Source organism: Macrobrachium nipponense, chromosome 5, assembly GCF_015104395.2.
Source record: "Macrobrachium nipponense isolate FS-2020 chromosome 5, ASM1510439v2, whole genome shotgun sequence".
NCBI lineage: Eukaryota > Metazoa > Arthropoda > Malacostraca > Decapoda > Palaemonidae > Macrobrachium > Macrobrachium nipponense.
This window is the reverse complement of record NC_061107.1, coordinates 52,334,656-52,360,925: the sequence shown is the minus strand read 5'-3', so window position 1 is coordinate 52,360,925 and position 26,270 is coordinate 52,334,656. Positions and strand designations below refer to the sequence as shown.

The window sequence follows — 26,270 nt, the reverse complement described above, 5'->3', positions numbered from 1 at the left end:
TAAAAGAGGGGGATGTCAGAGTATCCTGACTCGCTCACCCTAAATAAAAAGAGGGTGTCGGTATGGTACTGGGGCAAGTGAGACCACTACCACGGACCTCTTGTCATTTAGAATTCTCCTTCACCAAAATCCCCCTCCTCGAGAGAGCTGGTACACAGCCGGCGCCAGCAACTACTACTACACAACCACCCACGCCGACAACAGCGCCTATCGTGGACATCCTTTTCGTTAGCGTCATCCCACACACACATGATTTTTTGAGCTCTGTGTTTTGTGCCCTAACTTTTGGATTTACCAACATCATGGAGTTCCAAGCTATCGCCGCAGCTAAGTTAAGTACTGCCGAAAGGTTACACGTAATTTTAGCCAGTCAGGATCCGTTTTAACCGTTTTTTAGGTTCATTAACGGTCCTTCCTTGTCTGCTCTCAGGCTTGCCATGCCGGCTCGCCTCGTGTTTATTTTGTAGCTCCTTCGGTCTTCCATACCGTTGTGGCTATTCCGTGCAGTACCTATGATTATTATCATGAATGTTTTAAGTGTGGTGCGGGATGTGCTACATTTTCATATTTACATCGTACTATTCGGAAATCCTATGCCTCAGTGTCTTAGCTCAGTGTTCATGCATGCATGTTCCTTTGTCTAGGTCTGTTAGGCAGGTGGGTTATTACCCACCTTTTTCTTTAGTCCAGCCACCCTGGCCGTTGCCCTCCGTTTTACGTATCGGCAGAGGCCAGCTCCTGAGTTGTTGGTCTATCTACCTTCCAGGTAGGCTAGCCTAACTTCTCCTGGACGCCCCCCTCTTTTTCCTTCCTTTCTGTTTTATTACGATGTATTTGTTATGTGTTGCATGTTTGAAACGGTTTGTTTTAGCCTAGGCTACGTTTTGGCTGTCCCTTCGCCCACGTGGTCCAACCACGTTCGCGGTGGGCCAGCTGATCACCACGGGCCACCAGCTCAGTCCCCCACTTCCTCCCTCCCCCATCACGGGGAGGAGGCAGCCCTCGCTCGCTCACGGTCGCCATGGCAACCAACCGAGCACCCCCCCTCCTCCTCCCTTCCCAGGGAGGATACGGGAGTTACGGGAAGGGGGTTCTTGAGTCTGGCTCGTATACCGTTCTCTCCCTGGGATCCGGGGGGGGTCCCTTGTGCGTTCGGGTTGGGTTGGCCACCCCGCCCGCTCGTACTGGGTCCTCTTTGGTTCTCGCTGTAGCTCTCTCCTCCCTCGGTCTACCTTCCCCATCCGTTATACGGCGGACTCGCTGGCCCCGCCAGCTCCTTGGGGGGTAGCGGAGAGTAGCTTTTTACATGCATCCCCTTTTTTTTCTTATATACATTTATATGCTATTATGCTTCATTGTTCTGTTATCACTTTCCGCTAGTCTGGCGGAGCGCCCGCTCACCATCCGGGTTCTCCGTTTGCTTGCGAAAGTTTTCTACGGCGGAGCTACGCTTCGCTTGCTTTGTTTGTTATTTATTTTATTTGTTTTATTTTATTTTACTTGGGTAATCTTCTCGTGTCTCTCCGCTGTGCTTGTACCCTCACCTCGGTGTACCCTCGGTATATGAGCAGGTAACTGGTTCGAAGGAAATCTTTGCTCTGGTGTACCGGAGTTTATCGGACCAGTTTACCACGTCCTACGGACTATCTCTCACGGAGTACAGGAGAGGATTATGCCAAGAAAAATTTTCACTCCGGCATGCAGCGGAGTATCATATCTCTTGGCAGGTTAGCCCTGTTAGTAACTGCCGATACTTATGTATCTGTCCACTTACAGGCTACCAACTGTCAAGAGGCGGGGTGCAACGCCATCCTGCAGGATCCATGTGGTCACGAGGTCTGCTGGACCCACGCTCCCTGTGCCATCCGCCATAATGACTTTATAGTATGGCATCATGAGGTCTGCTCCATCTGCTATGATCTGGTGGATCAGTTTACTGCTGGAGTAAGTATATACCAGATTAATATACTTATAACTGTTTTTAGTATATACTGTTATAAAAGCTTATGTTAAGATATATAAGTATTACTTAGTCCTAAGTGTTAATCATATATCTTCGGGGCTTCGTTGTAAGGACTACAATGACCCTTTATTTCAGGCTACCGCCGTGAAGGACGCCGCGTCGGCTACCCTGAGGGCCTGGGTAGGAGGCTTTGGGAAGAACGTCTCCAAGGGGCAGCCATACATCTTGGACAAGAGTATGGCTGTCCGCCTCATCCCAGGCGGCAAGTCGACCGGGTACGTCGACCCAGCAGCGGCAGCTCCGTGCATCACCGCTATTCAGCAGCAGGTGGCGCAGGCATTGGCAGAGCAGGGGGCCCGGAGATCGCCGAGGACGTAGCGACTCTTGACCTTAATGTAGAGCCGATGACGGTAGGAGAGAGTGACGTATTAGTTGAGGTAGATTTGCTAGGAGCTCAAGGGCTTCCCTTGGGCTTATCTGGATCTTCGTCCCCTATTCCTTCTTCTTCAACTTTCCAAGGCTTTTCTGAGTCAGACATTCCGGCTAAGACGTCATCAGCTTCAGCTATCCCTAAAGTGAAAGGGAAGCGGGAGCAGAAGACCCTGGAGAGGACGTCTTCTAAGAAGACCTCGTCCTCGTCATCTCATAAGAATCCGGCTTACCAACCCGGAGCAGAGAAATCAAAGTCTTCTTCGACTTCTTACTCGAAAGGGTCTAGAGGCAAGTCCTCTAAGGAGAAGGCCTGTGCTTCCTCTGAGCCAGAGCCTTCGACGTCCACCGGAGCACGTCCAAAGACTCCTGTGTTGGTCAGGGACCCTAGTACCTTTGACACTGAGGCATTCACCACAGGTGTTATGCAGCAGGTGGGCAATCTAGTCGGTAGTATGATGAACGAGAGGCTAGATCAGATGCTTTCGCACATCTCCACCTCGCTTGAGGAGTCGGATCAGTCAATCCGAAACATTTCGGAGAGGCTGACGAACCAGGAAAACCTGTTGGCCGGTCTTAGGGAGAATCCCCCAGCAGTTCTTCCTCAGGCAGGTACCGGAGTACCACTCATGCCGGACTATAATACTCTCCCTCCCTTCACCATAAGCAATCCTTGGAGGGTCACAGCCTTTGCCCCCTTCAAGGACGGAATGATTTCCATCCTCGATTGTGGAACTCGAAGGATAGAGGACTTTGAGTTCCACCCCGCCAATCTCCAACCACCCTTCATGGGCTACGCTCGCTTGACAGAGACGGCATTGAGGAGAGAGGATAGGATCCCGAAGGAAACTGTTATTTACAGTCGGGATCAAGCCCAGAGGGAATGGGTTAGATGCCTAGAAGAGTGGGATTGCACAAATACCAAGCTTCAGGCTTTCAAGAGCCCATTCACCATCTTTGTGTCAGAGGAGGAGACACCACTCCCCTTTACCACAAAGCTGGCAGAGGTAGCCATCCAGGCCGCCATGAAAGACGAGCCTATACCTCAACTGAGAGAGTCAGATCCAACATCTCCACTCTTTCCAGGATCTGAAGACCTCTGGGCGGATCTACCGGCTCCCTTCACAATCGGGAAGCTCAAACCAGATTGTGCTATCGAACAATTTGGAGAGAGACTACCGAGGTTACCGGATAACCTGATCCAAGCGGAGTTTGACACTAGGACCAGGTTAGGTAGGACTCTGAATGCCCTGGTTATGACAGAGATTGCCGCCATCACTTATGGGACGGAGCCTCTGTTCAAGTTGCTAGCAAAAGCACAAACACAAACTGTACAGTCTGACCTGTACGATTTTGTTGTAGCTAGGCGCAACTGCAGGAAGCACGTCCTGCAGGAAGCCACAATCAGGCACGAGCCGAACAAACTGCTCGCACCTTCCGTCTGGGGAGCTGACCTCTTCCCAGCATCAATGGTGAACGAGGTTCAGCATGAAGCGACCAGGCTGAATCAGAGCCTTAAGGTCCGCTGGGGACTTTCTGGCAAGAGGAAGCCAGAAGGTACCCCCTCAAATGTGAAAAAGCTGAAGAAGGCCAGGAAGTTCACACCTTTCAAGGCTACTCAGCAACAGCAAATGGTTCAGGCAGTTCCCATGTCCCAAGTGGTTCAACCGTCTACGTCAAAGAACCAAACCCAGCCAATTCTCCTGCTGACGTCCCAAAACCAACCCTCGACCTCCTATGCTGTTTCTCTTGCCTTTAATCCTGTTTTTTAAGGTCAGGCATTCCAAGCCTTCAACAGGTTTGGTAGGGGAAGTAGAGCTAGGGGTACATTTCGCCAGAGGGGTGGCAGAAGGACACCCAGCAGAGGGAAACACTTCCATGGAGGACGCAGAGCATGTCCTGCCCAAGGTCAGTGAGGGCCCTCAGGTAGGAGGGAGGCTGTTCCTCTATCGGCACAGATGGGGATTCAGCAATTGGGCACAGAGCATTGTGTCCAAAGGGCTGGGGTGAAGCTGGATCAAAGGTCCCCCTCCATCCAAAACATTCCTTCAAGTACCAACAAAGGAATTGACAGAGTATGCACAAGAGCTCCTTCAGAAAGGAGTAGTATCAAGAGTCAAACATTTAAAGTTTCAAGGACGCTTGTTCAGCGTGCCAAAGAAAGGCTCAACGAAACGAAGAATAATCTTAGACTTGTCCCGTCTAAACTTATTCATTCGTTGCGACAAGTTCAATATGCTGACTATCTCGCAGGTGCGGACCTTACTTCCCCGTGGGGCCGTCACCACCTCTATCGATCTTACAGACGCATATGATCATATCCCAGTCGTGAGACACTTCCGCCCATATCTAGGCTTCAGGTTGGGAAACCAGGCATTCTCTTTCAAAGTGATGCCCTTTGGGTTGAACGTAGCCCCCAGGGTGTTCACGAAAATAGCGGAATCAGTAGTCCAACAACTGAGATCACAAGGGATAATGGTAGTAGCGTATCTAGACGATTGGCTCATTTGGGCAACAACCGTCGAAGAATGCCTCAAGGCCACGAACAAAGTAATACAGTTTCTGGAACATCTAGGGTTCCAAATAAACAAGGTCAAATCCAGGCTAACGCCGGAATCTCGCTTTCAGTGGCTGGGCATTCAGTGGGACCTGAACTCCCACACTCTGTCAATTCCGTTGGTCAAAAGGAAAGAAATAGCCAAGTCAATAAGGCAATTCCTCAAGTGCAAACAAACATCAAGGAGAAACCAGGAAAGGATCCTAGGTTCTCTCCAGTTTGCGTCAGTCACAGATGTTCTGCTCAAAGCAAGGTTGAAGGATATAAATCGAGTTTGGCTCTCAAGAGCAAACATCAAATCTCGAGACAAGTTGTCAGGCATCCCGCCGATTCTTCGCAAGCGTCTCCGCCCCTGGGTGGAGGCCAAAAGCCTGTCCAAATCAGTCCCTCTCCAATTCCCTCCTCCGGCGTTGGTTATCCACACGGACTCCTCTCTGAGCGGTTGGGGGGCTTACAGTGTTCCCCCCGTATTCGCAGGGGATACGTACCAGACCCCCCCGTGAATAGTTAGAACCCGCGAATGTTTGGAACCCCTATAAAAATGCTAAAAACAGCCTATTTTGTTAGTTAAAACTCAAGAAAAACCCACTAAAAATTTTCATACATGGTTTTTTTAATAGTTTTATCACAAAAAGTGCATTTTATGATGAAATTCATAAAAAAAACCAGGAATTTGTGGATATTTACCATAGAAAAATACCGCGAATGCGCGAATTTTCCGCGAATAATGCAGGGAAACGTTCCCGAGAGAAATCCGCGAATGTGTGAGTCCGCGAATCTGGAGAACGCGAATACGGGGGGTCCACTGTATTCCCAATTCAAGAAGGTTCAAGGGACTTGGTCGCCTCAATTCCGCCGGCTTCACATAAACGTTCTGGAAGCTATGGCAGTATTTCTCACACTAAAGAGGCTTCTACCAGCCAAGAATTCCCATATCAAGCTAGTATTGGACAGCACAGTGGTAGTACACTGCATCAACAGGGGAGGATCCAAATCAAGACATGTGAACCATGTCATGATAGCCATTTTCTCTCTGGCAGCCAAGTACAAATGGCATCTATCCTCCACTCATCTGGTGGGAGTAAGGAACGTGATAGCAGACGCTCTGTCTCTGTTCAGTTCCTCTAGAATCGGAGTGGTCCCTGGACAGGCGCTCATTCCAGTGGGTATGCCAAAAGGTCCCAGGCCTCCAGGTGGATCTTTTCGCATCACAATCCAACCACAAGCTCCCTTGCTATGTGGCCCCCAACCTGGACCCTCTGGCCTATGCCACAGATGCCATGTCCATAGATTGGAATCACTGGAGAAAGTCCTGAACAAACTCAGGTCGTTCAAAGGACAAGTGGCTCTAATAGCCCCTGATTGGCCCAAGAGCAATTGGTACCCTCTCCTTCTGGAATTGGGTCTCCGGCCCCAAAGGATTCTGGACCCCAAACTGTCTCAGTCAGTACAAAATAAGGACTGTGTTCGCTTCCTCAGGAACTCTCAAAACCCTAACTTTATGGACTTCATGAAGTTCGCGGCTAAGAGAGATGCGAATATCGATCCCCAAAATATCCTTTTCTTAGAATCGGATAAAAGGGAATCAACATTGCGCCAATATGATGCAGCAGTTAAAAAACTGGCAAATTTCCTGAAGGAAACGGATTCTCGAACCATGACAGTTAATTTAGCTATAACCTTTTTCAGATTCCTGTTTGAAAAAGGTCTAGCAGCTAGTACTATTGCAACCAATAAGTCAGCTTTAAAGAAAATCTTCCAGTTTGGCTTTAAGATAGACTTAACAGACTCTTACTTTTTGTCTATCCCTAAAGCTTGTGCTAGGCTAAGACCTTCAGAAAGGCCTAGTTCGGTTTCATGGTTCTTGAATGACGTTCTCAAACTGGCTTCAGATACTGACAACGATTCATGCAATTATATGATGATATTAAGGAAAACATTATTCTTACTAAGTCTGGCCTCAGGAGCCAGGATATCTGAACTGTCGGCTCTTTCCAGAGACTCTGGACATGTGGAATTTCTCCCTTCAGGAGAAGTTCTATTATCTCCAGATCGTAGTTTTTTGGCTAAAAACAAGGATCCCTTGATGAGATGGGCCCCTTGGAAGGTCCTCCCTCTTCCTCAAGACCCTTCTCTATGTCCAGTGACGACCCTACGAGCCTACCTGTCCAGGACATCCTCTAGGTCCTCAGGCTCCCTTTTTATAAGGGAAAAAGGTGGCACTATTTCCTTAAAAGGGATCAGGCAACAAATCCTATATTTTATTAAACAAGCCAATCCTGAGTCATTCCCTAAAGCCCATGACATCAGGGCAGTTGCCACCTCTATTAATTACTTCCAGCATATGAATTTTGATGATTTAAAAAAGTACACTGGCTGGAAATCGCCGACAGTTTTCAAACGTCACTACTTGAAATCTTTGGAATCTCTTAAATTTCCGGCAGTGGCAGCGGGAAACATAGTTTCCCCTGACACTGTCTAGTTGTTGTAGTTGAAGATCCAGATCTCCTTTCTACCTGCCTCACTAATATTTTCCTTTAATCCTACCGTCAGGCTCAATCCTGTTTGAGCCTTAGCTGCCTAAAAAGGCTATGTATCGTGATGTGTCCCTTATTTTTTTGCACTCACACCTGTAAATATTTTACCAAATGAGGTTATTTTGTGATGTCCTCCCTTATTTTTATGCTAGGGAGACTCACTTGTATATATTAATAATTAATAATTTCTAGTTTTAAGTTATCATAAGTTAGCCTAAGTGTAATTTTAAGTCCTACTATGTATTTTAAGGCTAACCCATATTATTTTATACTTATTTAAGTTTAAATATGATAACTGTAATTAATTTGAAAACTAGATTATAATAATTTTGCTTTACTTTTGTGTTTCCTAAAGACCTTCTACTGTTTCTTTTCCAATCTTGTGCTAATTCTCTGGTGGTACTATTTCACAAAGCGACACGGACTGAGCCCAGAAAAGGGATTTTGACGAAGGAAAAATCTATTTCTGGGCAAGGGTATGTGTCGCCCAGTGAAATCCCCCCCTGTTTATATCCCACCCTTGCGCCCAAGATTTGTCCTCTTAACGTCAAGGATGGCCACAAGAGGCGCTGTTGTCGGCGTGGGTGGGTGTGTAGTAGTAGTTGCTGGCGCCGGCTGTATACCAGCTCTCTCGAGGAGGGGGATTTTGGTGAAGGAGAATTCTAAATGACAAGAGGTCCGTGGTAGTGGTCTCACTCACCCCAGTACCATACCGACACCCTCTTTTTATTTAGGGTTAGCGAGTCAGGATACTCTGACATCCCCCTCTTTTATTTTTCTCTGGTAATGTTAGCATTATTTACCTTAGAAATATGAACTAAAGGGATATTTCACTGGGCGACACAGACCCTTGCCCAGAAATAGATTTTTCCTTCGTCAAAATCCCTTTTTGCAGCTTTACCATGTTATTTTATGCTTAACTTTTCACGGGGATTTCTTAAGCTCTATTGAGCGCGTAGCCTACATCACTCCTTAGCTCAGTGTTCATGCATGCAAGTTCCTTTGTTTTAGGTCTGTATTAGGCTCACTTAGGACATTGGTCCTTCCTTTTAGTCCTGACCACCCTGGCCACCGCCCTCCGTTCCTACGTATCGGCGGAGGCCAGCTCCTTGAGCTGTTAGTCGTCCTCCCTTCTCGGTTGGCTCGTCTAGCTTCTCCAGGACCTTGCTTTCTCTTTTTCTGCTTATTTATCTTCCTTTCCTCCCCGTGTTGTGTTAGGCTGTTTTTATTCATGCTATGAGACGGTTAGAGGTAGCCTAGGCCACCTCAGACCGCCTGGCCTGTCTCACAGCGTGACCTACACCACGTTCTCGACGAGCCAGGCGATCACCATGAGCCACCCGGCCACTGTTCCCCACGCTTCCTCCCCCCTCTAGAGGGGAAGTCCTGCTCGCTCCCGTTGCCCATGGCAACCATCCGAGCTCCCTCCCTTCTTCCCCCTCTCCACGGGGGTGATACGGGAGTTAGCAGGGGGGACATCCTAGGCTGGCTCGGCTCGTACCGCTCTCACCCTTCGGTACCGGTGGGCTCCCTGTACGGTCGGTCTCGGCAGGCCACCCGGCTTGGCCGCGCTCGGACCTCCTCAGCTTCCGATCGAGCTCTCCCTCACCCCGAGTCACCTCTCCTCCATCCCGCTCCAGCGGCTTGGGCCTCTGGCTCCGCCAGACCTCAGGTTTGGTGACTGCAGAGAAGCTCCGCCACATGTTTTTCCTTATGCATGTTAACTTTATTTCAATTTTGATTATTTACATTCTTTGTATTCTGCTAAGTCGGCGGAGTCCCCGCTCACCATCCGGGTTCTCCACCTGCTTATCTTCATATCTGTTACGGCGGAGTTACACTCCTCCAAAGATTTTTACTGGCCCCCACCTGCTCCTCCCCCGCCGTTCTCGTACTCCTCGTTCCGGCGTATAGACTGGGTAACTGCCTCAGTGAATTTCCGTCCTCTGGCAACACCGGAGACGCACTGACACTAGTTTACCAGTTCTATCGGACACCCACCACTCACGGCAGGAGAGCAAGTAGAGGCCGATCTTTATTCTGTCAAGTAACTCCGGTGTACTCTGGTGTTATGATATATCACTTCTTGGACTTAGTCCAACTGTTAGTGTTGATACTCATGTATCTCTTCACTTACAGGCCACCCATTGCCAGGAATCTGGCTGTAACGCTGTCCTGCAGGACCCCTGTGGGCACGAGGTCTGCCAGATGCATGCTGTCTGCGCCATCCGCTATGGGGAGATAGCTGTCTGGCATCGTGAGAGTTGCTCCATATGCTACGATTTGGTAGATCAGGTTATCTCCGGAGTAAGTACTCTTCCGTATGCCAAGTTATCATATATAATTATGGCCTATATGTATACAATTTTTATAAGTGATATATCATTACAAGTGATAATATAATTTAGTTCTAAGTAGCTTAGTATTTATACTGACCTCTCTCTCAGACTGCTGAAGTGGTCAGGGACGCCGCCCAAACCACCCTGAAGGCCTGGGTCGGCGGATTCGGAAGGAACGTTACCAAGGGGCAGCCCTATATTCTTGACAAGAAGATGGCTGCTCCTGTCTTACCCGGCTGTTAGGTGACTTCCTACGTTGACCCGGAAGCAGCGGCCCCTTACATCGCTGCTATTCAGCATCAAGTAGCTCAAGCTTTGGAGGATCCTGGGAACCAAGAAATCGTGGAAGAAGTGGCAACTCTGAATCTGGACCTCGAGCCCATGGCGGTAGAGGCAGCAGGTAGGAGGTTGAGTGAGGCAGGTTTGGTAGGGGCTCAAGGTTTACCCTTGAGCCATTCTAGATCTTCTTCCCCTGTCCCTTCTTCTTCTTCTTTTCAAGGATTCTCTGAGGATGGGCTTTCGGCTAGACCGAAGTCCATCCAGGCAATCCCTAAGGTCAAAGGGAAGCGTTAAGTAAAGACGCTTCAAAAGACGCTGTCTAAGAAGGCGGCTTCGAGCGGTTCTCAAAAGTCTCCGGCTCACCATCCCAGAGCAGAGAAGCCCAAGTCGTCTTCCCACTCGAAAGGGTCCAGAGGGAAGTCCTCCAGAGACAAGGCTCAGCTCCCGTATGATCCTGAGCCTTCAACCTCTACAGGAGCACGCCCTAAGACTCCCAGAGAGAAGCAGGAACCTAGTTCCTTTGATTCGGATTCCTTTACTGCAAACATCATGCAGCAAATGGGTAGTCTGGTAGGGAACTTGGTTCAGGACAAGTTCCAAGAGATGCTCTCTCACATCTCTTCTTCCTTTGAGGAGTCAGGTCAGTCAATCCGGGCCATCTCGGAGAGGCTGGCCAACCAGGAGAACCTCATAGCAGGTCTCCGGGAGAACCCTACGGCAGCTCTACCTCAGCCCGGTGTGGCAGCTCAGGCCATGCTGGACTACAACACCCTCCCTCCTTACACGGCGAGTAATCCTTGGCTTTTCTCAGAGAACAGCTGGGCACATGTCCAGCAGTCTTAGAAAGTCGACCTCCGCAGTTTACCAAGGCAAATGGGCGATCTACTGTGATTGGTGTCATAAATGGGGTTTTTCTTCACTCGCAACCTCTATTCAGCAAATAGCAGACTTTTTAACCTTCCTCAGAGACGAGAAAAGTTTGTCCGTTTCTGCTATTAGAGGCTACAGGGTGGCACTGAGTTTGGTGTTACACCTTAAGGGTATCAACATCTCCTCTTCCTGGGAGCTTTCCCTGCTAGTTAAGGGGTTTGAGAAGTTGAATTCTCCTAGAGAGCTCAAGCCTCCATTGTGGAATGTTTCCTTGGTTCTTAAGAGCTTCACTAAGAGTCCATATGAGCCCTTGCGTCACTCATCTGACAGAAACCTGACGCTCAAGACAGTTTTTCTTCTGGCTTTGGTATCTTCCAAGAGGGTAGGAGAGCTCCACGGTCTGAGCGTTGAGGTAAAGCACACCAGGGGTTGGGGGTCGATGTCCTTCAAATTTGTCCCGGAATTCATGCCCAAGACCCAAAATCCCTCGGTGCGTGATGACAGGTTCACTTCGTTTTCCATTCCACCACTGACTGACTTTGTGGGTGGTGATAGAATGGGCACCTTAGACCAGGCTGCCGCAGACTTTTTGTTATCATAGGCCGTACAAAGAAAGAGGTGTCTAAGAATACTATCTCTTTTTGGATACGGGAAGCCATCAGACAGGCATACTTTACACTAGATGATTCCACCACCACCTCTGTGCAGGCTAGAGTGCATGACATTAGGAGGTATTGGTCCCTCTCTGGCTTTCAAAAAGAACTTGGCTGTACATGAGTGCTGAGCATTGGTACTTGGTTACGCCAGTCCGCATTCACCTCGTTCTATCTTAAGGATGTTGCCCACAGATCTATGGACACGTTTTCCCTGGATCCTGTGGTGGCTTCCCAACAGGTTGTGTAACTCATAGTTGCCCAACAGGTTGTGTAACTCATCGTTGCCCTTTGTATCTTACCTAAGATGATTGTGTGGATGAGAGAATGAGTGAGTTAGCTGGCCTCCTCCTTTCTCTTGTACCTTTCCTTCTTCCTTTGGGCGGTTTAAGAAATAGACACATCATTCACTGGACTGGTCTGATACAGGTGAGTGAGGTAGCCATACTGATAGTGTGGTTGCGCAATATACAAATATCTTACTTGCTGTTTGGTAGCTTATACTCCACTCCTTGGCAAGGAGGAGTTGGGAGTAATACGAACCCTGGTGTCTTGGTTTGTTATTGGACAGTCAAAGTTTCTCTTTGGTTCCCTATACAATGGTTATACCATATATCATTGTACGTCACCCAGGTTCTGAGTGGTTAGATATCAATTTATCTAGCTTCTCAATGGGCTTCAGTCCCTCTCCAAGAACCATTTCTTTTGAGAGCTGAACTGGTGGGTAGGCCCCCAGCCGGTCTAGGATGTCTTATACCTCCCGCCAAGTATGAGTCTATCCTATTGTTAAGACCGAAGGTTTGTTCGCGTATGAACAAATGACAAATTTTCTAAGACAATTTGTATTTTTCATAGCTACAAACCTGAGGTCTTAACGTTATACTGCCCGCCTCTAGCCACCCCTCTTTTTGTTAAGTCATCCTGAGTTCGGAAAGACTGGCATAGCGGCGTCATCCTTGACCACTCCTAACCCGAGCTACTCATGCATTGCCAGATATCACAAGATTCCTTGCTTTCATCTGATTTTTAACCGGTTCCAGCTAGGCACTAGAAATTATCCTATTGTTAACACCTCAGGTTTGTAGCTATGAAAAATACAAATTGTCTTGGAAAATTTGTCATTTTTGCCCCTACACTTCCTTCTGCAGCCTTTCTGTTGGCGGGGGATGGTGTTTGTATCCTCCAGGTAGTTGTATACCCTTTCACTGATGATATCTGTTACTACTTTCCACATTACTGTTAGGAAGGTGGTAGGCCTGTATTTACTTGCGATATTTCCCTTGTTCTTATCTTTTTGTACTAAGGATGTTCTCTTTGTGGTCGTCCATTTGGGCACATGGTGGTATGTGATACAATGCTGGAGTTGCTCTGCTATTCGTGGGTGTAGGGCCTTGAAGTTTTAGAGCCAGTATCCATGGACTTCATCGGGACCTAGGGCTCTCCAATTGGGCATTATCTTTAGGTGGTGTCTGTGTCTGTCTTGATCTCGGTGAATCTTTGCTTTATTCTCCCCATTTCTTCTGCCTTGACTTTCTGGAGCCATGTTTCATATTTGTTGTGTGGTACCAGATTGCTCCATATGTTTTCCTAGTCTCTTACTCGGTTCAGCTTCAGGAATTTCCTGGTGGTTGTCATCTCCTCTTAGTTGGCTGTATAGTCTTTTACTTATTATTATTATTATTATTATTATTATTATTATTATTATTATTATTATTATTATTACTTATTATTATTATTATTATTATTATTATTATTATTATTATTATTATTATTGTTATTAGGGAAAAACTCTCTATCACGAGAGTATATATAATGTTCTAAAGGGTCCACAATAATACAAAGTGTAAAAAGTCTGTATAATTTTGAAGACTTTACAGAAAGCTTTCGAACCCTTCCCTGGGTTCATCTTCAGTCCAAATGAAGAATACGTTACGACAAGTACAGAGGTAAATTTAAAAAACAAGAGACGATGAAGATCGTTGACAACGGTCGTTAGCTCGTTAATGGGCCAGGGGAAGAAAGAGGGTAGTTAACAACAACTAGGTGATACCCTCTCCCCTATCAATCCTTCTAGCTGCAATCCTGTTGGATCTTCGTACAGGTTGTTGCAACATTACATGAAGTCCTTCATGAGAAAGCAATTTCGCGAGCGAGGAAGTCTTTCTATGGACTGAGAGATAATACTAAGGAAAAACCAAAAAGATATTTGTCCCTTCCCTTTAATCCAGAAGTAAAGAATATTAGTGGACATATCAACAAAAGTCAGAAGGAAACTAAAATTGCGTTCAAATATGAAAATACAATAAGACGTTCCCTCGTAAGAAACAATAACAATGATAAAAATCCCATAGTCCCAGGCGTTTACGAACTACCGTGTATGGATTGTAATAGTAAATATTTTGGTGAAAGTGGACGGGGACTAGATATACGTTTGGGCGAACATAAGCGAGCTTATGAACTACAATCACAAAACAGCGCAATAGTAGCACATGCATCCATGAATGATCATAGACTCAACTGGAACGAGGCTAAAATTATCTTTAAAAGTAACAGTGTAAATGTCAGACGACTAGTCGAGGGAGCTGCTATAAGTTTGGGAGAATCAATCAAAGGAAACAAGTCTTTTGTCAACGAAGACCCATTTGTTAATTTTTATATTACTAGTATGTTTTTAAAAGATTTTAACTATAGGACAGGCTCTGTTTTTCCCTCTCCTGATGCTGCCTCTGCCTTGCCTATTCCTGTCCAGGTAACCGCTGCCCCGGGGGAGTCTGATAACGGTGCCCTATCTACGCCCTTGGATGAAGGACTTCATGTAATGTTGCAACAACCTGTACGAAGATCCAACAGGATTGCAGCTAGAAGGATTGATAGGGGAGAGGGTATCACCTAGTTGTTAACTACCCTCTTTCTTCACCTGGCCCATTAACGAGCTAACGACCGTTGTCAACGATCTTCATCGTCTCTTGTTTTTTAAATTTACCTCTGTACTTGTCGTAACGTATTCTTCATTTGGACTGAAGATGAACCCAGGGAAGGGTTCGAAAGCTTTCTGTAAAGTCTTCAAAATTATACACAGACTTTTTACACTTTGTATTATTGTGGACCCTTTAGAACATTATTATTATTATTATTATTATTATTATTATTATTATTATTATTATTATTATTATTATTATTATTATTATTATTATTATTACTCTGAAGGTAAACCCTGTTATATGGAGTAGCCTTCAGGGGCCATTGATTGGAAGGTATGTTGTCAGTATTTTCATCTGTATATTTGCTTACTAGTTTTTTTTCAAGTTTCGTAATTGGGTACTTATGCTTTTATTATATCTGATTTTAATTCCTTTTACCACTCCTTTTACAGTCCAAATTTGGTGGTGTGCAAGAACTCCTTGATCAAGGCTGTAAATCAGGAGATGTAGCAGTTTTGAAACGGTCCCAAAGATTTGTTTATTATTTAGTAACAAAGGTAAGTTGTTAAATGTTTTAGTTAGTAGAAGGAACTACTAAATTAAAGGTTGCTATACAGTATGAAAACCATTCCCTTAAGATTGTGACTATAATATTCAAAGGGACTGACTGACAAAATAAATTTTTTTGGTATAAAAAAAAGAAAGTCTCTCACAAATGGGGTTTAAACATTAATTTCCCTCTCATTTTCCTCAATTATATGTAACACATAATTGTCATTATGTGTTACATATCTGTTTTTTGTTGTGTTTTGCTGGCAGGTGTGATCTCAGGGCTCTCCCTTTGCCCTGTCTATTGATGTATGTGTGTCAGACTTTGTTTTGATGGAGGGGATACAGTCAACCCCTGCCATTCATGGACTCGCAGATTCATGGATCTTTTTGTGAAACATATACAGGCAGTCTCCCTTTGTCGGTGGACTTGGTTAATGGCGATCTGGTTTTATAACCCTTGCCTAGCGCCATAAAATTGGTGATTTATGGTGCCATAATATGCCGAGTTCCAGTTATCGGTGTCATAAATGGCCAATAATAGAGTTAGGGCCCTTTGCAAACGTAACAGAGGCACCATTAACCAGTAATCAGCGTCCTGAGTGCAATAAATTGCAGAGTTTTGATTAATGGCAGTTTTAGCTTATTGGCTCCCCACCAAGAATGGAACCCCCACTGATAACTGGCGACTGCCTCTACCCACATTATTTGCAGAAAATTCATCAATTTGTTCTATTTGTCATTGAGATTTGTTCACAAATTCCTTTATTTTCATATTTTCATTATTAAATGCACTTTTTTGTGATAACTCAGTTCCAGTAGAGCCCCGGACCTTGATGCTAATACATTCCAGAAGGAGTGACGAGATATGATTTAGTCAAGATCTGAATGAATTTTTCCCATAAGAAATAACAGGAAATGGATTATGCCATTCTTGACCATCAGTTATTACCCTAACCTTGCCTTTTTATGCAAAACATGACAAATAAATACACATTAATTACATTTGAATAAGTTCAGTTAAATAACATACTGTATAAGATGCACTTTTTTCATTTATAAATGTTAGTGGAACCTCGACATACGAAAGTCCCAACTTACGAAAAATTCAAGTTACAAAAGCAAATATGAAGATTTTTTTGTCTCTGCATACAAAAATAATTCAGGTTACGAAAGGGTGTTACTGTAAAGTACCGAGATTTGCCTGGACCGCCGAGAACAATTTTAAAACTCGCCCGCCGCCAACTGAGTAGACTCGCCACCATCCTCCCGCTCTCCCATTGGTTCCTGATGCTAGTCACTGCCGTAAGATCCTGCTCTCCTATTGGTCAGCATCTCTCCCATCGTGCTCTACATAAAGGCTTTCTTCGGCCACTCGGTAGCAGCATTGTTATCGTAAGCATGCGGAATTAATTCGTTCATATACGATTTTGCTTGTTAACGTAAATTCGTGTTAGTGATTTTGCTTTGTACTTTATCGTGTTGTGTGAGAACTTAATTAGTAACTTAATTGCGTACGTATAGTCATGGGTCCCAAGAAAGTTGCTGAAGTTCACGGAAAGAAGAGGATGCTTTCTATGGAGACAAAAATGGAGATTATCAAGAGGTACGAGGCTGGCATGCGGTTGAGTTTGATCGCTGAGGAATACAGCCGAAATCCGTCGACGATAGGCACCATTCTTAAGCAGAAGGAAGCCATCAAAGCAGCTACACCTTCCAAGGGTGTGACTATTTTGTCTAACAAGAGGAGCCACGTGCACGATGAGATGTAGAGGCTGCTTGTTCTATGGATTTTAGACTAAGAAATCGCTGGTGATATGATAACTGAGACAGTAATCTGCCACAAGGCCAGCACTATTTTCGGTGATCTGATTGCCCAGGCCGAAGACGACGGAGGAGAAGGGACATCAGCGCCAACCCCAGACTTCAAGGCTTCTCGGGGGTGGTTTGATAAATTCCGTAAATGGACTGGCATCCATTCGGGGGTGAAGAAATTGAAATTTTGGGAGGAAAAAAAAAAAAAGTAAAGTATAAAAAAGTTTTTAAAAATGTAAAAATAAAAAAGACAAAAAAAAGAGATATTTATTTTTAAGTTTTTTGTAAAGTTAAAGTTAAGTGTTACGGTTTTGTGCCATTTGTTAATGTGTTTTGTAAAGTTTAGTGTTAGTGTTTCCTGTCATTTTTTAATGTGTTTCCTCTGGCCACTTTCGGAGATCGCCTCACTCGAAAGGTAAGAGTCCACATTTTACTACATATGTACGTACAGTATTTCTTGTACCATGTACACTAATACACTTTATTTACAGGTATGTAGTACATATTAGTAGTATATGTAGTTTAAGTTAGGGATTGAATGGTCCAAATTGTTGTATTTCATTGTTTATTGGTCAATTTAGCTTTATTATAAAGTTTACTGTGGTGTTTTTGTAGGGCTTGGAACAAATTAGTCAATTTACATGTAAAATGTGGTTCAAGGTACGAAAAAATCAGGTTACGAAGGCCGTTCGGAAGGGATTAATTTGGTATCCTGAGGTACTACTGCATACTGTATTAAAATAACTGCCCTTCGTGCGTCCAATATGGCCACATTGCCGATGGTTGACTGAGTGCCAGAGGCTAGGGTAGGTGCATAGTATATACTGTAAGGGGTAGGCACAATTATTGTTGCTGATAATAAAATATTGAAAATCAAGCCTGTTACAGCAAATTAACCCTCTTACGCCGACTGGACGTATTTTACGTCAACATTTTTTGTCTCCCGTTTGCCGACTGGACGTATTTTACGTCTACTTACAAAAGTTTTTTTTTAAATTCGCGGAAAAATACTTATAGGCCTACCAGCCTAAAACTTTTGATCCACGCGCCTTGGGGGATGCTGGGTGTTCACGGATCAAGCGCGAATTTCTTTCTTGCCGCACTAAAAAGTATCTGTGACACATATTGGAAATTATTTCGTCACTTTGACATAATTTTTGTACCATTGTAAATTAGCCGTTACATGAAGTATTATATATGAACATGTGTGCATTTTTATGTAGAATACAACAATAAAATATTCATGATTGTAGCTTTTATCAGTTTTGAGATATTTTCATATAAATAACGATAATTGCCAAAATTTCAACCTTCGGTCAACTTTGACTCTACCGAAATGGTCGAAAAATGCAACTGTAAACTAAAACTCTTATATTTTAGTAATATTCAATCATTTACCTTAATTTTGCAACTAATTGGAAGTCTCTAGCACAATATTTCGATTTATGGTGAATTTATGAAAAAACTTTTTCCTTACGTCTGCGCGGTAACTCTTCCGAAAAAAATCATACATGCGATTGTGGTAATGTTTGCACCATTTTAAAATTAGCCGTTATATAAAGTTTTATATATGGAAATGTGCACAATTTCATGCACAATACAACTAAAAACAACCCATGGTTGTAGCTTTTATCAGTTTTGAGATATTTTCATATAAATAACGATAATTGCCAAAATTTCAACCTTCGGTCAACTTTGACTCTACTGAAATGGTCGAAAAACGCAATTGTAAGCTAAAATGCTTATATTCTAGTAATATTCAAGCATTTACCTTCATTTTGCAACAAATTCGAAGTCTCTAGCACAATATTTCGATTTATGGTGAATTTATGAAAAAAATAACATTTTCTTTACGTCCGCGCGGTAACTCTTCCGAAAAAATCATACGTGTGATTGTGGTAATGTTTGCACCATTTTAAATTAGCCGTTACATAAAGTTTTATATATGAAAATGAGCGCAATTTTATGTAGAATACAACAAAAAATAATTGAAGGTTGTAGCTGTTCTCATTTTTGAAATATTTGCATATAAATCACGATAAATAGAAAAAAAACCACGTTCTGTCAACTTTGACTCTACCAAAATGGTCGAAAAACGTAATTGTAAGCTAAAACTCTTACAGTCTAGTAATATTCAGTCATTTATCTTCATCTTGAAACAAATTCGAAGTCTCTAGCACAATATTTAGATTTATGGTGAATTTAAAAAAAACTTTCCTTCCCTCCGCGAGCAGATTCTCCGCCACAAACCTCCGAAATGCGTACGTCCCTTTCTCGGAATATTTGCTTTGTTTCATATTTGGCATTTCATAGAGTTTTATATATGAAAATGTGCGCAATTTCATGTAGAATAAAACGAAAAATATTTGAAGGTTGTAGCTTTTCTTATTTTCGAAATAATTGCATATAAATAATATATATATAAAAAAATTTGACATTCGGTCAACTTTAACTCGTCAGATAAGGTCGAAAACTGCAATTGTAAGCTAATACTCTTACAGTATAGTAATATTCAATCATTTGTCTTCATTTTGAAAGAAATTGGAAGTCTCTAGGACAATATTTAGATTTATGGTGAATTTTTGAAAAAAATATTTGTTTACGTCCGTGCGTTACAAATTCATGCATTATTTTCTGATAATATTTTCTCTGTGTTGCTTTTATCGTTTTACATTGTGTTATATACCAAAATGATTGCAATTTAGTGTACATTACAAAAAAAAAAAGTAACTTGTTACCTTTAACCGTTTTGCGCACAGCGCGATTTGAATACAATTATATATGAAATTTCGTTTTAGCGCTATCATATATCGCATTATTTATATATGATAATGATAATTTTTTTCATTTCTGATGGTTGCATACTAAACTTCAGCCAATGACAAAAAAAGGAGCCAAAAAAGGGATTTTGACGTAGGAAAAATCTATTTCTGGGGGGAGACCTGTGTCGCTCTATGAAAAATGCCTGTTATTCATTTTTCCCAGTATGAATAGCTCTATCATATACCAGAGAAAAAAGCTAACATAGTTAAGCTGAGGTTACTACCCCTAGCGCGATCACCCAAAGGGTGTCGGTATAGTATAGGGGCGATGTGTTACCACAAACCACAGGGCTTCTGCCATTTAGAAGATTCCCTTCAAAATCCCTCTCTTTTGGTGGGAGCCGTCACAACGGAATCCCACTACTCGTCCCGGCTCTCCACTACTACTACTACCGAAGCGCCATCTTGCATTCCTGATTAGATCTATAAACTTGGATTAGTCAGGGTGGGAAGAAATGTTAGTAGGGCTAGGGTTCATAGGGCGACACAGGTCTTCCCCCAGAAATAGATTTTTCCTACGTCAAAATCCCTTTTCTGGTGTCGACCTGTGTCGCCCTATGAAAATATACCAGAGAATGCTACACAAGTTTTTAGTGTAAAATTATATGTAAAACCAGGTTAATGACATTCAGAGTAAAGAATTATAAATAGTTTTACTATTTAATCTTAATTTACTATCTGTAAGAAATGATTTCTTAATATATTCTTAACCATAATAGTAATATTTATATAATACTTAAAATTGTACATAATATGAAGTCATTGGTCTTAATTATGTGTCATACAGACCAATCAAAGCAATACACTAATACTTAATAGCCATATATACATATTGTGCAATCTTATATACTAATTCAGTAACGGGATCGACAATAAACGTTTCACCCGGTCCGGAAAACAAGGTATGGTGGAGAGTGTGAGCGAGTCATGCAGGTAGAAGGGTCATGCAGAGGGAGATAGTTAAAGGAATAGTCTATTCAAAGGTTTCTAAGGAGAACCGTTAGTTTGTTCTTCAGGAACCACCACAGTACCAGCTGCCACTGCTAAAAATTTTTGGGGCCTGTAAATTTTTGAGATAGTGGTGCTTAACACTGTTGGGGACTTCCAACCTGTGTACTTTTTTAGGTCTTCAAACTTCATATTTTGAAAATAATTAGTTGATGTGGCAACTGCCCGGATATCATGGACATGTGGAACTGGATCTGGGTTGGCTTGTTTAATAAAATAAAGAATCTGTTGTCTAATTCTTCTTAAAGTTATCGTGCCCCCTTTTTCTCTGATAAAAAGAGAGCCCGTTGTTATTTGAGATGTTCTGGTCATAAAGGTTTTAAGTGTATGAACCAGACATAATGATTCATCTTCTAGAAGAGGAATTATTTCCCAAGGAGTCCACCTATTTTGTGGATCCTCATTTTTTGTTAAGAATTGTCTATCTGGTGAAAGTAAAACTTTCCCAGATTGAAGAAATTCCACATGCCCTGGATTTCTAAAAAGTGCTGATAATTCAGATATTCTAGCGCCCGAGGCTAGCGCCACAAAAAACCATGTTTTTCTTAATAGTGCTGAATAAGAACAATTATTGAAACCTATTTGTTAGGGCAGATTTAATTGTGGTAATAGTACTGGCAGCTAGGTCTTTCTCATGTAATGATCTAAAGAAAGAAATGGTAAGATTAGTATCCATCTCTTGTACATTTATATCATTTAAAAACATAGCTAGTTTCTTAACTGCGGAGTCATACTAATTGTAGAATCTCTCTTATCCGATTCTACAAATAGAATGTTTAACGGATATATTTTCGCTTCCTTTTGTGCCGCGAACTTCATGAAGTCCATAAAGTTAGGGCATTCAGAATTCTTGAGGAAGCTGACACAGTGTGCGTTTGTACTGTTTGTGTTAATTTCGGGGATGGAATCTTCTGAGGTTTGAGTTTCATCTCCATGATAAGTGGATACCAATTGCTCTTCGGCCAATTGGGTGCCACTAGTGCCAACTTGCCTCTGAATAATCGTAGCTTGTGAAGCACCTTCAAGAGGGGGTTCACTGGTGGAAAGAGATATATTCTTTCCCATTTGTTCCAATCTAAAGACATTGCATCGATCGCGAAGGTATTATTGTCTATATTGAGAGCTACATAGCAGGCTAGTTTGTGGTTGGACTCCGAGGCAAAGAGGTCTACCGGGAGGTCCGGAATCTGATTCATAATCCATTTGAATGAATTGTTGTCCAGTGACCATTCCAATTCCATGGGGGTCATTCTGGACAAAGAGTCTGCTATTACATTCCTTTACTTCCGGCCAGATGAGTTGCTGACAGATGCCAGTGGTTCATTTTCCTTCCGCTAATAGGAATATTGCTATCATTAACATGATTTACTTTGTTTTGATTTGGGTCCTCTTCTGTTTATGCAATGGACGCTGTAGAGCTGTCCCGATACGATTTGAATGTGGATCTTCTTGGACGGTTGTAATTTTCTCAATGTCAGGAACACTGCCATCGCTTCCAATACATTTATGTGGAATTGACTGAATGTTTGTGACCATATCCCTTGAACTTTCTTGAGGGGTGAATATCCCCCCCAGCCGCTCAGGGATGCATCTGTGTGGATGATCAGAGATGGGGGAGGAAATTGTAGTGGAACTGATTGGATAGGTTCCGTTGTTTCGTCCATGGAATAAGTCTCTTTTTCAGAATATCTGGAATTCTTGAAACTTTGTTTCTGGATTTGAGATTTGCTCTTGATCTCCAAAACTGATTGATATCTTTTAATCTGGTTTTTAGTAGAACATCTGTCACTGATGCAAATTGAAGGGAGCCTAGGACTCTCTCCTGTTCCCTTCGAGATGACCGTCGTTTTCCAACAAAGCGTTTTGTAGCTTTTACTATCTCTTTGACCTTTTGGATGGTAGAGATAGCCTGTGCTTCTTCAGGTCCCACTGAATTCCTAACTGTATGTGTTGGTAAACTCCTTAACCTTAAGTGGAGGGGCAAGGACACAACTTAAATGTAGGTTCCAAATGTCTATTGTAGAAATATATACAAGATCCAGGGGACAAAGAGCAGCCAGCTAAACAAACAGACAGATGAGACGAGACTGCCTCACGAGAGCAATAATTACAATGTTGCCAATACTTAAATGTTGCCATATCATATTACTGGACTTAACATGGGATACTCTAATGGCGCGCAACATGTGAAATAATGTTTGAACATAATAACAACATAATAATACTGGTACATGTGAAATGCGTCTTTTTCATGTACCTACACCTCCCTCCCCCTCACGCTCATAGTGCATTCTCGAGCGGACTCCTTTTCCATGAGTCTTTGGGAACGACGTGGGTTTACTGGAGGAATACTGACTAAGGACTCTCTTTCTAGGTCCTGGCTAGGGGCCACAGGGACAGGGAGAAAGGGGTCACTATTAGTGGGTGGCACCAGGCGAAGAAAACGACGATTACGCCACCACACACGACCACTAGGGAGACGAATTTGATAGTCTCTTGACCTTCCATGACCCATGACAGTGCCAACTTTGTCCCAACGATGAGAGGTCGGGTCTTGAATCCGAACTTGCTGTCCGACGCTCAACGTGGGTAAGGGGTGGGCATGCTTGTCGTACTTGGTCTTTACCTGCTTGTAACGAGCGGCAACACGGCGGTCACAATCTTCGGTCTTGACCTGCCACTCCTGGAGAATGCTTGAGGGTGGGCAGGGATACATGACCTGCAGAGGACAGCCATACATGATCTGGGCAGGAGAGCGTCCAGTAAAGTTAGGAGTATTTGCTGAGCTCCAATAAGCCTCGGTCAAATGCTTCACAATCAATGTTGCCAGATGGGGCTGTTTTTGAGGATGAGGTGCTTGATCGACTTCACAGCGGCTTCAGCGTGACCATTCGATTGTGGGTAGTGGGGTGAGGTTACCATGTGTCGAACTCCCATCGCTTCATAAATCCTTGAACTCTGCGCTGGTGAATTGGGGGCCTCCATCTGTCCTTAGGCGAAGGGGGACACCACTTCACGGAAATAGCGGCAGAAGATCCTGATAGTATTGGAAGCGGTAGTATCGCCTTGGCAGGGTGCAACAACAGGCCATCCTGACAGGCGATCGACGACGACGAGGAAAGACTTCCCTGCAACAACAAAGAAGTCGGCCGAGACGGACTCGAAGGGTCTTTGTCGGGTTGTCGTCATTCATTAGAGGTTCCTGCGGCTGAGATGGCTGCAATGTCTGACATGCCTCACAAGCTCTGACTGTGTTGGCAATATCAGAGTCAATGCCAGGCCAGAAAACTGACTGCCTTGCTCTGCGCTTGGTTGCTTCACACCTCTGTGGCTGTCATGCAAGTGGGACAAGGTGCGACGACGGAGAGCGGCAGGAACTACAACCCTTGCTCCATACAGGACAAGGTCACCATCGGCGTAGAGATCTTCACGTAGTTTCCAATAAGGAAGTAAGGAATTGTGAAGGTCATATCTGTTGCAAGGAAATCCTGATGGTGACACAATCGAGTAGATGAGTATACGCAGGATCTGCTTTCGCTGCGTCACGAAGATCCTGAAGTATCCTGTCGGGATCCTGAGCTGGAGACTCGTCTGAAAGCGTAACGGCGTTCACAGCCATGACAGTTCGAAGATGAGCAGCGAAGCACCCGAGATCTCGTCCTCCTGTGTGGGGTGGCTGACTGGGGCGCGAGACAATGCATCTGGGTATACACAGCAACTTACCTGCATGCCACACAGCTGTAAAGATATAGGGCAGAGATTTTCTCCTTGAGGCGCTGGAGACGAGAGTTCTCGATGGCATCCAGCGTATAACTGTTCAGAATAGGTATGAGGGGCCGGTGATCCGTCATCAGAGTAAAATTCTGTAGGCATGCTAAATATAGCCTACATTTCGACATTGCCCAGACAACGGCTAGCATCTCAAGCTCAATGGTGGCATATCGTGTCTCTGCGTCAGCGAGAAACCGAGACCACTGAACTAGACGCAGGTGTCCATTACCATGGTCCTGCAGGAGGCATATCCAATGCCGTGGAGGCGTGAAGCGTCCGTCTGAAGAACAACAGGTAGGTCTGGGTCAAAGAGGGCGAGAACTGGTGGACTGGTGAGAGCTAACTTGACACGTTGAAATGCTTCATCATGGTCGGGGGTCCAAACAAATGTTCTCTTGGGACTCATCAGGGGACGTAAAGGTTGGGCTGCAATGGAGATGTCAGGCGTGAACTCCGCTAACTGGTTGACCAATCCCATAAACGATCTGAGGTCTGTCAGGTTAGCAGGGGTTGGGAAAGGTCCTTGATGGCACTGACTTTCTGCTTATCAGCTGAGATGCCGTCTCCTGAGAGATTGTACCCACAGAAATTCACGGAGGGTGCAGCGACCACAAATTTATCCTTGTTGAGTGTGATCCCAAACTTGCGGCAGGGTGAGCACTTTGTGGAATACGATGAAGGTGTGTAGCATAGTCTTCGTCGTGGAGGAGAAGGTCGTCCTATGACCTTAACACAGTTTTGGACCCACTTGAAGGGCCCCATATCCCACCGTCGCAGGCAGAAGGCGTCTCCAGTAGCTGCGAAGCCCATCGGTCCTCTGCAATGTATGAACCGACCATATGGCGTAATAAAGGTGGTTAAATGCTGATCTTCTTCTGCCAGTTCCATCTGCCAGTAACCATAGAGAGCATCAGCTGTGGTGAAATAATGAGCCTTCGGGCCTACACTGCGAATAGCGGCGTAGGGTGTGGGTGAAGGATGGGCTGGACGAGAAACCTGGCTGTTCAACTTGGTCAGATCGACAGTGATTCGTACTCCTGTCCCATTCTTGGGAACGACGACGAGAGGGTGGCACCAAACTGACGGGTCATCACCAGCAGGTTTGATTATCCCTTGGGGCCCCACCATGGGAGGGTCCAAAGGCCTCCTTCTTTTTTGACTTTGGTTCCCTTAAAAGCGAATGGAATCTGTCTTGGGGTGTGGATGGCAAAAGGCACTGCACCATCCTTAAGGTGGATTCTCATGGGAGGACCAGCCATAGGCTTGAGAGGACTGTCTTCAACTCTTCTTTCGAGACTAACACATCTTGAAACTTGAAGAAAGTATTCCTTTGCTGCTGAAGGTGATGTGGTCGCTGAGATGGGTAGCTCCTTGACTCTATTGACGTGTTTGACTTCTAAAATAGGTTTAGGGAAATCAGGAGATATTATGGCCAGTTCCTCACAATGACCATAGGATAAAAGTGGAAATTCCACATTTTCATGCACTTGAATCCTGGCGAGACAGGATCGCTTGCCTAGTGTAAGGGTAACTTGTAATATACCCAAGAGCAGGTGACATTGGAGATCCATCCGCGGTGGTGAACGTCGCACTTTGCGGAGGCGTCTGCAAACAGCTCCTGGAGATACCCAATGTGTCAAGGTGCTGCTTTCCAATTACAGTGACATCGGCACCTGTGTCTGGTAACATTTTAATGCGAGACTTAACATCGCCAAACGACAAGAGGACACAGATAGGTTTGGGCGTCTTGGAAATGG

General features: G+C 44.2%; 1 protein-coding gene across 1 annotated transcript in view; it reads left to right on the top strand.

Moving 5' to 3' along the window:
- The window catches only part of LOC135215299 (ADP-ribose glycohydrolase OARD1-like), a 333,995-nt gene that overhangs the window by 248,059 nt on the left and 59,666 nt on the right, over positions 1-26,270 (top strand). Inside the window, exon 4 of the mRNA XM_064249856.1 lies at positions 15,001-15,105. Within this exon, the coding sequence (XP_064105926.1) occupies positions 15,001-15,105 (105 nt within the window). The remainder of the gene's footprint in view (positions 1-15,000; positions 15,106-26,270) is intronic.